General features: G+C 49.5%; 1 protein-coding gene across 4 annotated transcripts in view; it reads left to right on the top strand.

Annotated features, from left to right (window-relative positions):
• PC (pyruvate carboxylase) overlaps positions 1–14,391 on the top strand; it is a 236,947-nt gene that overhangs the window by 102,025 nt on the left and 120,531 nt on the right. For 3 of the 4 annotated variants that reach the window (XM_024217764.3, XM_024217765.3, XM_024217763.3), the window contains 6 exons: positions 3,477–3,612; positions 4,087–4,271; positions 5,606–5,771; positions 6,254–6,399; positions 7,602–7,719; positions 7,952–8,103. In XM_024217764.3, coding sequence (XP_024073532.1) covers positions 3,477–3,612; positions 4,087–4,271; positions 5,606–5,771; positions 6,254–6,399; positions 7,602–7,719; positions 7,952–8,103 — 903 coding nt within the window. Of the gene's footprint in view, positions 1–2,545; positions 2,645–3,476; positions 3,613–4,086; positions 4,272–5,605; positions 5,772–6,253; positions 6,400–7,601; positions 7,720–7,951; positions 8,104–14,391 lie in introns of those variants that run through there. The other variant, XM_024217766.3, reaches the window with a different exon arrangement.

Raw genomic sequence — 14,391 nt, 5'->3', positions numbered from 1 at the left:
GAGACAGAATTGTTCACGGTGTTGCTCCTGGCATGCCTAAAGCCTGGAGCGGCGAAAATCTCGTTAAGAGAGATTTGGAGGCGTTTGCAATCACTTTCTACCCTCCTGACTCCCAAAGAAGCCAGAGGAAACCAGTGCTGGGCTTTTCTTTTTATCTGTGTTTTGTACTTAATTAGAGAAAAGAAGGCGCTTTTTGCTATTTTGCCTCCAGGAGATTAGGCGATTTGCTAACAAATTATTTCCATCACCGTTCGCTCCACGATGAAGCTGTTTCCTTGCCCACTGTGTGGCTTAGTGGAATGCTACCGGATGGGGGAAAGCAGTGACTCTGAAATGGACTGTGGATCATGGTGGTTACAATACTACTGCCAACTCTGGCGGTATTTCAGAGATTGTTAGGCCAGAAGGGACTACTGTGATCAGCTAGTCAGACTTCCTACATAACAACCCATAGGCCGGCCCTGAATTAATTCCCATTTTGACTAGAGCAGAGTTCTTAGAAAAACATCACAAGCTGATTTAAAAATGGCCAGTGTTGGAGAATCCACCACATCCCCTGGTAAATTGTTCTAATGGTTAATTCCCCTCACTGTAAAAAGAAAAAAAGTGCACCTTATTATTCCTTGTCCAAATTTGTCCACTTCAAATTCCAGCCATTGGATCTTGTTAGACCTTTGCTAGACTGAAGAGCCCTCTGTTATCAAATATCTGTTTCTCCTGTAGGTACTTATAGACTGTGATCAAGCCAACCCGTAACCTTCTTGGTGTGTTTTCTTAAATCCTGGAGGCATGTGAGCCTGTCAGTTTTTCGTTTCAAAACAATTTCTGTCCATTTGGTTTAGGGAGAAAAATTGAAAATGGGACCCCTGAAGGCTAAATAAAAATAACCGGATATTTATTCTTTTAAAAAAATCTCATGCTTTTTAAGCTGATCTCAAGATTTTGAGGGGCCTGACTCATGATTAGTGCCCTACCAAATTAACAGTCCATTCTGGTCAATTTCACAGTCATAGGATTTTAAAAATAGTAAATGTCATGATTTCATCTATTTAAATCAGAAATTTCACAGTGTTGTAATTGATGGGGTCCTGACCCAAAAAGGAGTTGTGGGGGGGAGTCACAAGGTTATTGAAGGGCGGGGGGGTCTTGCGGTACTGCTACCCTTACTTCTGCGTTGGTGCTGGTGGCGGTGCTGCCTTCAGAACTGGGCAGCTGGAGAGCAGCGGCTGCTGGCTGGGAGCCAAGCTCTGAAGGCAGAGCCGTTGCCAGCAGCAGCGCAGAAGTAAGGATGGCAGGTGTGGTATTGCCACCCTTACTTCTGCTCTGCTGCCTGCAGAGGTGGGCCCTCAGTCAGCAGCCGCCACTGTCCAGCCGCCCAGCTCTGAAGGCAGCATAGAAATAAGGGTGGCAATACCGTGACCCCCCTAAAATAACCTTGTGATCCCCTCCCCCGCAACTCCCTTTTGGGTCGGGACCCCCAATTTGAGAAACACTGGTCTCCCCCGTGAAATCTGTATAGTATAGGGTAAAAGCACCCACGAGACAAGATTTCACACAGGAGACCAGATTTCACGGTCCGTGTTTTTCATGGCCGTGAACTTGGTAGGGCCCTACTCATGATTTTTGAATGTCTGGGTTTGCAATGCTGGGACACCTGCTAGCTGTAAGCTCTGGGCATGATGCGGGGGGCTCACACAGTCACTCTCCATGCCTGGTAAAGTTTGCGGTTGGCGCAAAGCTCGGCAGAGGGGGGAAGAGCAATGGCGAAGGGGTCAGTTGCACAAAGGGAGCTGGGTTGCTGGGAACCTAGGCTCATTTGAACAAGGTGTGCTCAAATACAGCCTGAGGCAAGGGTGTACCTCCAGGCACAGGGCTCCAGAAAGGACTCGGTTCTCTAAACCAAATGACCGTGAGCTCCTGCTGCAATGCGATGGCTGAGATCGCACATGATCCTGGAGTGGATCAGCAGTGGGGGGTCGAGCAGGAGAGGGAAGTGGCATCACCTCTGTATGCGTCATCTGTGACTGTGATACTGCGTCCAGCTCTGGGGTGCGCACTTCGAACCACTGCAGAGAAAGAGCCACAAGAACAATCCAAGGGCAGGAAAACCTGCCTCCCAAGGAGAGGCTCATAACAATGCACCACTTTGCCCTACGTGTTGCTGCAGAGAAGTGGGGATCAGTGCCTATCCCCTTCCAGGGAGTGTGGAGCTTGGGTCACAGAGGAACAGCACCTAGCCAGTCTCTGTAGCCAGTTCCCCCACCCTGGAGCCAGGTCGAAGCCGGTGCCCCCTAGAGGGGAAAGGCCCCATGTCCTATTTCCCAGTCCCCACCCTCCATAGTCAGCCAGTCCCCTGCCAGATTGGAGCTGGTGCCCTCTCAAGGGGAAAGGCCCCAGATCCCATTCCCCTCCACTCCGTTCTCTCTCACACACCCAAGCCCTGACAATATTATCCAGACCAAGCTGCCACTTTGCCTTTGCTGTCTTAGCATCTCCTTTGTTCCACTTGTCTCATTTCCAAGGACCCGACTGGGGGGAGAAGCCAGCCCAGAGCCTGACGACACCTGAAAGCTAATTTTGGGCCCGTGCGTCGGAGGCGCGATTGATTCTTGGCTGTAAAAATAAATCTGCTGCTAAACGCCTGGTGATTTTTTTTTACCACTTCCCTGTTTAACCGCAAGGCGCGTGCTAACTGCAGACAGGTTCCTCGGGCTGTGCACAAAGAGCCCTTTGCAGCTATTCGAGTTGAGAACGAAAGGGCCGGGTGCATTGCTGCCCTCCATTTCCCCCAGGCTCCCTGGGTGCCACCCAACCAGCAGCTTCTATTTCAGGCACTCCCTGCAGCTGCTCCCACCTGCTGAGGGCTCTTGTATGGCCCTCCCCACCCCGCCATTCTCCCTCCTCTCCTACCAGGGGCCACTCTTCTCCCAGCACTACGGGGGGGTCCGATCTCAGTCAGGGTCTGCGCAGCATCCAGCACAAGGGAGTCCTTGATCTGTGGATTTGTGCCGCTGACGGGGTCCCGGACTTGGCCGGGGTTGTGCAGCGCCTGGCACAGTGGAGGCCCTGATTTTGGTTGGGTCCTGTAGGCGCGGCTGGAACACACACAATAATTGAGATGAAATAGCATGAGGGTCACTCTGAATTCAGACCCATTCATCCTAGGGCAGAATTCACATCCATTCACCTCTAAGGCACTAGTCCCAGTGAGATCTCCTCCTCGGCTGCAAATAGCCCGTTTGCCTCTGGTTAGCTGGGGATCTGGCTGCAGGAGGCCACTGTTGGGCAGGCGGCTGGCTGCAGGGAGCCCTTTCTCTGGTATAGTCATACCCCCAATCACTGAAGCAGGGGGTTCTTCTCCCAGCCCTGCCCCTGCTGTCCCTGGTGTCCAGGAGCCTTTGCAGAGGGTTACGTGTTCTCTACACGTGCTGCCCTTTGCATCACCCTGACCTGCCCCCCTGCGTGTGTCTCCTCAGATGCTGCAGCTGTGTTTCATGAGAGGGAGCCTCGGGTTCCTGGGCGCCAAGCGCCTCTCCCTGATCCATGCCGCCTTCCAGAGCACCCAGCGGGTGGAGTACAAGCCCATCAAGAAAGTCATGGTGGCCAACAGAGGTAAGAGATGCACCCTGCCCCTGTTGCTACCACCCCTCCCAGCAGTGGATCCCAGCAACTCCTCTGTGGCCCTGCTGCCATGCTAAGGCCCCATCCTGTCCCTTGATCATGACCCCTCACTACAGGGGCAGAGGGTGTCCCCTCCCAGAGAACCAAGGCTGGAAGCAGGCCCCCTTCCATACTGATCCCAGCAGCCTTGGGTCAGGGAGCTGAGCCCCTCCTGCCCTACACTGAGTCTCCTTAGGGTGGGGTTGGTACAGTCCTCCAGGGCAATGGGGGTGGGAGCAAATACTCCATTGAGATGCCCTGGGTCAGCCTCCCCCTGGGAGTGATCAGCTCAGGCATCATTGACGTGCCAGTCACACTTGGGGCAGTGATTGGCTCAGGCTCTCTGCAGACTCAGGCAGCCGGTTACACTCCTTTGCCTCCATGCACAAACCCCTGTGGGTCACTCTTTGGTGTGTGTGTTTGCAGGGGAAATTGCCATCCGGGTGTTCCGAGCCTGCACCGAGCTGGGGATCCGGACGGTGGCCGTCTATTCCGAGCAGGACACAGGGCACATGCACAGACAGAAGGCGGATGAGGCTTATCTCATTGGGAAGGGATTGCCCCCAGTCCAGGCGTATTTGCACATTCCTGACATCATCAAAGTAGCTAAGGTATGAGAGGAACAAGGGTGGGGGGTTACAATTAATAATTAATATTGAGTGTAATCGTGAACAATCATATTAGGGCTGTCACATGATTAAAAATTAATTGCAATTAATGGGGATATTAAAAAAGGTCACGATTAATCATAGTTTTAATCACACAGTTAAACAATAATAGACTCCCAATTGAAATTTATTATACATATTTGTGGATGTTTTTCTACATTTTCAAATATATTGATTTCAGTTACAACACAGAATACAAAGTGTACACTGCTCACTTTATATTATTAGTTTGGATTACAAATATTTGCACTGTAAAAAAGATAAACAAAAGAAATAGATTTCAATTCACCTCATACAAGTACTGTAGTGCAATCTCTATGGTGAAAGTGCAACTGACAAATGTAGAATTTTTTTTACATATATATACACCTCTACCTTGATATAATGCTACCTGATATGACACGAATTCGGATATAACGTGGTAAAGCAGCGCTCCAGGGGGGTGGGGCTGCGCACTCCGGCGGATCAAAGCAAGTTCAATATAACACGGTTTCACCTATAACTCGGTAAGATTTTTTTTGGCTCCCGAGGACAGCGTTATATCGAGGTAGAGGTGTATATGTAATTATTATATAACACAATTGTTATATTGTTGTATGTTGATTAATTACTAATAATTAATATAAACAATGTAAAACTTTAGAGCCTACAAGTCCACCCCATCCTACTTCTGTTCAGCCAATCGCTAAGACAAATAGTTTGTTTAGATTTACGGGACATAATGCTGCCTGCTTCTTATTTACGATGTCACCTGAAAGTGAGAACAGGCGTTTGCGTGGCACTGCTGTAATATAAAGTGAGCATTGTACACTTTGTATTCTGTGTTGTAATTGAAATCAATATATTTGAAAATATAGAAAAACATCCAAAAATATTTATAATAAATTTCAATTGGTGTTCTATTGTTTAACAGTGCGATTAAAACTGTGATTAATTGTGACTATTTTTTATGTAGTTAATTTGTTTTGCATTAATCGCTTGAGTTAACCGCTATTAATTGACAGCCCTAATTATGATTAATAATTACAAATTAGATTGTATTGGAGGTTCGGCTGGGAGTTCTGTTCCTGACTCTGGGAAGGGAATGGGGTCTGGTAGGTTACAGCGCAGGGAACTGGGTGCCAGGACTCCTGGGTTCTATTCCTGCCTCTAGCATTCAGCTGGCCCATCCTCATGCCTCAGTTTCTCTAATCTGCTGGGCACTTGAAGGCCTGTGGGTTTTAAAGAGCCAATGCACCATTTTTCTAATGCCTCTCCCCCTGTGTCTGTGTCCCTAGGAGAATGAAGTGGATGCTGTGCATCCCGGCTACGGCTTCCTGTCTGAGCGCGCGGACTTCGCCCAGGCTTGCAGTGATGCTGGAGTACGTTTCATCGGCCCCAGCCCAGAGGTGGTACGCAAGATGGGTGACAAGGTGGAAGCCCGCGCCATCGCCATTACTGCAGGTAGGGGGCGCTCTCCCCTTGCAGCCAGTGCTGGCCCCAGTGTGGTGCTAGGGGCTGCTGTGCTGTAGGGCATGGGGTGGGAGGAGCAGTATGGGCTGCATTTCCTTGCAGGCAGGGCTGACCCCTGAGTGGCGCTAGGGGGCGCTGTGTTGCTGGAGGTGCTGCATCTCACATGGCTCTGCCCATGACTCACTGTGTAGGCAAGCCATTCTCATTAAGTTTATTACAGTAGTGCCTAGAGTCCCCGACTGAGATCGGGACCCCAGTCATGGTGGGCACTGCTTTGACCCCACCTGAAAGCAGGGCCCCTGTTGTACCAGGTGCTGTAGAGACATACAGTGAGAGGCAGTCCCTGCCCTGAAAAGCTCATATTCCAATTAGACAAAGGGTGGAAGAGGAAACTGAGGCATTGAGGGAGGACGGGATTTGCTCAAGGTCAGTGGCGGAGCTGGGAATGACATGCTGTATCTGTTCTCTCCTAGGGGTCCCTGTGGTGCCGGGCACTGACTCCCCAATATCATCTCTCAATGAGGCCCATGAGTTCTCCAACAAATATGGCTTCCCTATCATCTTCAAAGCTGCGTATGGCGGAGGCGGACGGGGCATGAGGGTCGTGCGCAGCTATGAGGTACCACTGATTCCAGAGCAAAGACACACCTGCCCTTAATACCCTTCTGGCTTCCTGGCCTCAGCTTCTGGGGCTGAGAGTGTCGGTGGCATCTGCAGCTTCTGTTTCTGTGACTGGCGCAAGTGCAGCTACTCTGATTGGCTGGCGCGTTGATGGCGCGAGAGCCTTCTCCTATGCATCCCAGGTGAAAACCCCCCAGCCACAGTGCTGGCTTCCTGTGTCCCTGTGCCAAACCACTGGGCCCCAGAGCCGTCTCCCATGTATCATCTGCCAGCTCTGCACCCCCTTGCCAGAGGACAGCTACCTCTCTTTAATTTCCCCTCCTAGAGGTCAGCTGGGGGGTGAAAACAGATGCGGTATCTTAGTGCAGTTTCAAGATAAACCCTTTATTGGGAATGGAAACTATATACAGAAATATGATAAAAACTTGCTGCTATGCTCAGGATGCGCCAGCCCTGCACTGGGTTGCTTTGTCTCTGCTTCCAGCCTGAAGCGAGCCCCAGGAAACCCTGAGGCTGCATGAAGAGTGTACAGGAAGTGTGACATCTCTACACTGCCTGGAGGACTCACTCTATAGCACAGTAGAGAGAGAGAGGTGCCCTAATTTTACCCTTTGCTCCAAAGTGGATGGTAGCAGGGACTGAACTGGGGTGACCAGATGTCCCGATTTTATAGGGACAGTCCTGATATTTGGGGCTTTTTCTTATATAGGTTCCTATTACCCCCCACACCCTGTCCCGATTTTTCACACTTGCTGTCTGGTTGCCCTTGACTGAAGGGACCTTACGTTACCTTTATAGTGGGAGCATGGGTGCTGGAGTGGGAGTCAGGATGCCTGGGTTCTATCCCTGGTTCTGGTGTGGAGCTTGGGCAGGTCTCTCTTCTTTTTGGTGCCTCTATTTCCCCTCCCACCCTGGGTCTTTTTAGACTCTGAGCTTTTCAGGGCAGGGACTGTCTGTGAAACACAAGGGAAAATGGGAACCTCAATCTCATAACCTCCTCAAAGATCACCAGTAAATCAGTGGGAAAACTGGGAATAGAACCCAGACTCCCAGTCACTTATACCCCAGCGGCCCAGCCTACCAGAACACAGTCCTCTCCTAGAGCTGAGAATAGAACCCAGGAGTCCTGAGTCCTAGTCAAATGCTCTATTCACTAGGCCACACTGCTGAGTCAATCTCTCTCCTATCTGCCCCCTACAGGAGCTGGAGGAGAATTACACCCGGGCGTTCTCGGAGGCACTGTCTGCTTTTGGGAACGGGGCTCTCTTTGTGGAGAAGTTCATCGAGAAGCCAAGACACATTGAGGTCCAGATTCTGGGTGAGCCCTAATATCCCTCTGCCTGCCCAATCCAGCCCAGGATGAACTGGCTGACTCAGGGGGTGCAGGGAATGGGACGCAGGGTCTTTCCTCTCTAGGGGGCGCTGGCTCTGATCCAGCCCCACGGCTGGGGGACACTGGCTGGGTGTTGCCTGCCTGGAGGCTCTTCTACACGTGATCCAGGGTCCCCAGTCCCTGGAAGGGGATCAGCATTGACTTTCCTTCTCTGCAGGGGACAAGTATGGGAATGTGGTGCACCTTTACGAGCGGGACTGCTCCATCCAGAGGCGGCATCAAAAGGTCGTGGAGATTGCCCCGGCAGCTCACCTCGACTCCCAGCTCCGGACCAAACTCACCAATGATGCCGTCAGACTGGCCAAGCAGGTACGAGCCACCCTGGAGATCCTGGGGCTGGGAGAGCAGGGGATTGCAGGGTGGGATAGAGGGGTATTGGCAGAGCTGTGTGTGTGCAGAGCCCAGGGCTGGGATAGCACGGGGCTGTGGATCGGGACTAGGGGAAGGGTGGTTGTGGTTTAATTGTTTATTAGGAGCCTTTGCAGTGTTAGAAGCTGGAAGTGGGCGACAGGGGATGATCACTTGATGATTTTCTGTTCATTCCCTCTGGGACATCTGGCATTGGCCACTGTCGGAAGACAGGATACGGGGCTAGATGGACCTTTGATCTGACCCAGTGTGGCTGATCTTATGTTAATTTTCTGGTATCATCTGTTTCACCACTGACCCTTTTTGAAGTACAGAATTGTTTCCTTTCCATCTCAAAACATTAGCTTTCTTCGGGAGGGCGTGTAATCCGGTAACTAGGACATTGGGCTGGGAGCCAACACTTCTGGGTTCAACTCTGGGAGGGGAGTGGGGCATGGGGGTTAGAGCAGAAGTGGTTGGGCATCAGGACTTGGGGGAGGGATAGCTCAGTGGTTTGAGCATTGGCCTGCTAAATCCAGGGTTGTGAGTTCAATCCTTGAGGGGGCCATTTAGGGATCTGGGGCAAAAAATCTGTCTGGGGATTGGTCCTGCTTTGAGCAGGGGGTTGAACTAGATGACCTGCTGAGGTCCCTTCCAACCCTGATATTCTATGACTTTTCCCCTCTTTGTGCCTCAGTTTCCCCTCAAAGTCACTGTCAGAGCTGAGGATAGTCCTGATTCCCCACCCCCTTGCTCTGACCACTAGACCCCACTCTCCTCCCAGAACCAGGGATAGAACCTAGGAGTCCTGACTTCTAGGCCTTCCCTCTGCGTTAACCCACTAGACACCACTCAGCCTGGAACAGAACCCAGGAGTCTGCAAATCTACCTCGTTATCCACCTTCAGAGCCCTCCTCAAAACTCTCCTTTGCTGTGATGCCTACAAAAAACGTGCCAGTGATTAGGCTGTTGGTGTGCTGAACCCACTGCCCATCGCACTGCCCAGGACTGTCTGTTTACTTGTAGTTGCCCATCTGGTTCCATCCATCTCTTGTCTCTTGCCTTATCCTTAGGCTGGAAGCCCCTGGGGGGCAGAAACCCTCTTTTTGTTCTGTGCATTTAGCACACTGGGATGTTGGTTCATGATTAGGGCTCCTAGGCGCTACTGCAATTCAAATGGTAAATAACAAGAACCCTGACCCCCAGCTCAGTGCCCTTGTCCAGTAGTCTCGAACCGGCCCATGCTGACAGGTCTCTGAGTTCGGGAGCCCACGTTGTGGGGTGGGGCCCATCTGTCCATCTCTGTCACCCACGTTCGGTAGCCGAGTCCTTTGCAGATGCACTGGAGATGGAGTAGCTGAATCCGATAGGCGTTAAGAATGATGGATCTTGACAGAGCCAGGGCCTGCTGTATGTCTTAATTAGCTGGCGTTCATTCCCAGAGCACCTGATTTCGGTTGTGGGGACTTGATGGCTCAACTTGCCAGCCTGATTGCATCCTGCATGGCTATGGTGTGTGGCCAGGAATCCTCTTCATTATTAGGTATATTACGGTGGCGTCTAGAGGACCTGACTGAGATCAGGACCCCATTGTGCCAGGCGCTGCACAGACCCCGACTGGGATAGGGGTCACCGTTGTGCTGAGTGCTGCACAGACACTGGCTGATATCAGGGGCTCCTTAGTGCCAGGCACTGAGCAGACGCAGAGTAACAGCTCCTGCCCCAAAGAGCTCGCAGTCTAAATAGTAAAATAAGGAGGGGAAACTGAGGCAGTGAGTGGGGAAGGGACTAGCCCAATGTCAAGGGTCTGTCTCCACATGCTACCATAATACATATAATAACACTACAGCTCTGATTTCCTCCTGCAGGAGGTGGTGGTGGAATGTAGAAACTTAAATCCCCTGGCTCTGCTGTATGGGAACACACCTCTTGAATGTCCGTTGAGAACCCCACTAGGATGCTCCTAGGCTCTGCAGTTTAGTAAAGCATCACTGCAGCTCTGAGCCAGACTAACTGCAGCGGGGAACTGGGGTAATGGAATCTGTCAACTGCCCCCAGCAGAGCAGTGAGCTCGGAGTGGTGTGTGCTCATGTGTGAGATGTTGCCCCCTGCTGGAGATAATGAGGGTTGTGTGAGTGTGTGTGTAGTTTGGATTTCCCTTTGTGCGCGTGTACCAACGTATGTGTGTGTGCACAGTTTGGACTTCCCAGTGTGTGTGTGTGTGTGTGTGTGTGTGTGTGTGTGTGTGTGTGTTAAATGTGAACTTTATCCAAGCATCAGGACTCCTGGGTTCTATTCCCAGCTGTAGGAGGGGAGTGGGGTCTAATGGGTTAGAGTAGAAGGGGCTAAGAGTCAGGAATCCAGGGTTATCTCCTTAGCTCTGGGAGGGGAATGGAGTCTAGTAGTTAGAGCAATGGGGGGCAGGGAGCCCGGACCCCCAGGTTTTATTCCTGGATCAGGAAGGGGAGTAAAGCCTAGGGGTTAAAGCAAGGGGCAGATTTCAGCAGCTGGGTAGGGTGTGTTGAGGTTGAGGGTGCCTTGTGTCTAAGAGGAGACAGGAGCAGGTTGAGGCTTCATCTTCATGGAGGTGAATCATATTCAAATTTCTGCAAGGCTGGGGTTTTTGTCCCAACAAGCAGCATGAGATGAGGCAGGGGCATCTTGCAGATTCTGTCCTGGCAGTCGTGATGGGTGGCATCCAGACTGCAGCAAGGGAAACTGGGAGTTAAGATCTGTCCCATCCAGAGCAATGGGGTTGGGGTAAACACCCCTTGGGATGCCCAGAACCACTTTCTCCTTCTCAGGGTGTTCAGCTCAGGCTCTCTGCAGACTCAGGCAGGTGTCATCACAAAAGAGATAAAAGATCAGGATGAAATTTTGAATCATAACATGTTTTCAGCACAAAATGTCCTTTTTGTCCAAAATGAACATTTCATAAAGTCACAGATTCCAAGGCCATCAGGGAACATTGTGATCATAGTCTGACCTCCTGTAGAGAATACAGGCCAGAGACCTGCCCCAAAAGAATCCCTAGAGCAGATCTTTTTTTTTTTTTTTTTGGAAAAACATCCAATCTTGATTTAAAAATTGTCAGTAAATGGAAAATCCCACCCCAGCCCTTGATAAGTTTTCCTAATGAATAATGACTCTGTTAAAAATTGACACTTTATTTCCAGTCTGAATTTGTCTAGCTTCAACTTCCAGCCTTTGGGTTGCGTTAGACCTTCGGCTGTAGACTGAGAAACCCATTATCTAATCTCTGTTCCCCATGGGAGTACTTACAGGCTGGGGTCCAGTCATCCCTCAAGCGTCTCTTTGTTAGCTAAATAGCTTGAGTTCTTTGAGTCTCTCACTGTGAGGCATGTTCTCTAATCCTTTAATCATTCTCATGGTTCTTCTCTGGGCCCTCTCCGATTTATCCACTTCCTCCTGGAGTTGTGGATACCCAAACTGGACACAGGATTCCAGCAGACTTTGCACCAGGGCCAAATACAGAGGCAAAATAACCTCTCTAATCCTGCTCGAGATTGCCCTGCTTATGCATCCAAGGATCTCATTAGCTCTTATGGCCACAGTGTCGCACTGGGAGCTCGAGTTCAGCTGATTCTCCACCACAACCCCCAAATCTTTTGCAGTCACTGCTTCCCAGGATAGAGTCCCCCATCCTGTACGTATGGCCTACTTTCTTTGTTCCTAGATGTATACATTGACATTTAGCCATATTAAAACACATATTGTTTTCTTGTGCCTGGCTTACCAAGTGATCCAGATCCCTCTGTATCGGTGACCTGCATTCTTTCTTATTTACCACTGTCACGGAGTTCCCGGGCGATGCTTTGGAACTGCTCCCCACAAAGCCAGTCAGGACTTTGGGGAGCCTTCTTTTCCTTTGAGCAGACCGTCTTTAGGGCAAGAAGCTTACACGGCTTTACCTCCTGGGTTTGACCTTGGAGCATTTAGCATATGCCTCTCCGTGCGTTTTTCACAATGAGTCCGCCCAGGCGGGGTCCTGGGGAAGCCAGAGGGTTCTGCACCCCCACTTTGCAATTAGACGTGACTCTTAGCCAGCCAGTAAAACAGAGGTTTATTAGATGACAGGAACACGGTCTAAAACAGAGTTTATAGGTACATTGGCGAACGGGACCCCTCGGCCGGGTCCATTCTGGGGTTTAGAGAGCCAGACACCCCCGGCTGCACTTCCTTCCCCTTTCCCAGCAAGCACCCAACTGAAACCCCCTCCAGCCCCTCCTTCTCTGGGCTTTGTCTCTTTCCCGGGTCAGGAGGTCACCTGATCTCTTTGTTCACCTTTAGCTATTCCCTTGCAAGGGGGGGAAGGGCCCTGGCCATTTGTTGCCAGGGAGACAGAGTGTTAGTGATTTATGCACACTGGCCTTTATCCTTCCACCTAGAGACTTAAGAAATGCATAGGGGAAACTGAGGCACCCACACAGTATTCAGAGAAAACATTAAGAACAGTCCCACTTCGTCACAACCACTCCCCCCCATTTTTGTGTCATCTGCAAACTTGGTCAGTGATGATTTTGTTTTCTTCCAGGTTATCAATAAAAATGGTAAATAGTGTAGGGCCAAGAACCGATCCCTGTGGGACTCCACTAGGAACACTCCTGTTTGATGACAGTTCCCTGTTTACAATTACATTTTGAGTCCAATCAGTTAGCCAGCTATTAATCCATTTAATGTGGGCCATGTTCATGTGATATCTTCCTAGTTTTTTAATCACAATGTTGTACCGTCCCAAGTCAAATGCCTTACAGAAGTCTAAGTGTATTACATCAACACTCTTACCTTTATTAAGGAAACTTGTAATTTCATCATAAAAAGATATCATTTGTTTGACAGGATCTGTTTTCTATAACCCCCCTTTGAATGGCATTAGTTACATCCCCGTCCTTTAATTCTTTATTAATCGAGTCTCGTATCAGCTCCATTATCTTGCCCAGGATCGATGTCAGACTGACAGGTCTATAATTACCTGGGTCATCCCATTTACACTTTTTATATATTGGCACAACATTAGCTTTCTTCCAGTCTTCTGGAACTTCCCCACTGTTCCAAGACTTATTGAAAATCAACATTAATGGTCCAGTGAGCACCTGAGGCAGTTTCTGTTGAACTCTTCTGGCGTTTTGTCAAAAAGCTAGAACGGGAAAGTGTTAAGGCCTGGAGCAGGACCCATGACGCTAGGCTCTATACAAACCCTGACCAAAATCCAGACGAATCACTCTGGTGAACAGAAGATGCCAGGTGCTCATAGCAATGCAGGAGGACTGTTGAAGCAATCATGGTCCCTTTTCCCCCAGTTGCTTGAAAAATTTTGTATGGGACAGTTTTCCATTGGAAAATACAGTTTAGCTGAAATCAACAGGTTTTGGAGCAAGCTGTCAGTTTCAGCGAAATCTTAGCACTTGGGTTCAATTTTTATCATTTTGATATTTCAATGTATTTGGTTTATACTAACAACAACCCCCAGCTCTTCACTACAGCTTTTAATCCCGTGATCGCAAAGCGCTTTACAAAGGAGGCCAGTAGCATTATCTCCATTTTACAGATGGGGAAACTGAGGCACGGGGAGGGGACAAGACCTGCTCAAGGTCACTCAGCAGTCCCGTGGCAGAGCTGGGCATAGAACCTACAAGTCCTGAGTCCCAAGCCAGTGCTTTAGCCACTAGGCAACACTGCCTGTTTTTTTGGACTTTGCTATTATATTAAAATATTTATTTAATTTTTATTTTTAATTTAGGATTTAATTCTAATTTAGTGTTAATTTTTAAATTATATTTATGCATATTATATTTTATATTATGTCAGATTGATATATATTACATTTAATAATGCCTAATATATACTATTTCATATTTTGATATCATCTAAAGAGCAAAAACGAAATGAAACGATAAACTGGAAATTGATTGATTTGATGGCCTCAAGTCCAAAGGTTCCAGGATTTTCGTTCTGCAGGAAATTTTGAAAATTCGCCTCCGAACAAACAAATAAATAAATCGCGGAATTCCCCATAAAATGGAAATTCTGGTTCCCGAAAAATTCCAGGCCACCTCTAGTGATGTGACACATGCTCAACTTCGGGAGAATCTGGCTGGGGAGAGGGGTGTGCAGAAAGTCTGGGAGTCAGGACTCCTGGGTTCTAGCCAGGGCCGGCTCCAGGCACCAGGCACCCAAGCACGTGCTTGGGGCGGCACCTGGTAAGGGGCGGCGGGAGGAGCGCAGCGC

Source organism: Terrapene carolina, unplaced genomic scaffold, assembly GCF_002925995.2.
Source record: "Terrapene carolina triunguis isolate 2854851 unplaced genomic scaffold, T_m_triunguis-2.0 Scaffold89, whole genome shotgun sequence".
Classification (NCBI taxonomy): domain Eukaryota; kingdom Metazoa; phylum Chordata; order Testudines; family Emydidae; genus Terrapene; species Terrapene triunguis.
This window is presented reverse-complemented; position numbering and strand designations above follow the sequence as displayed.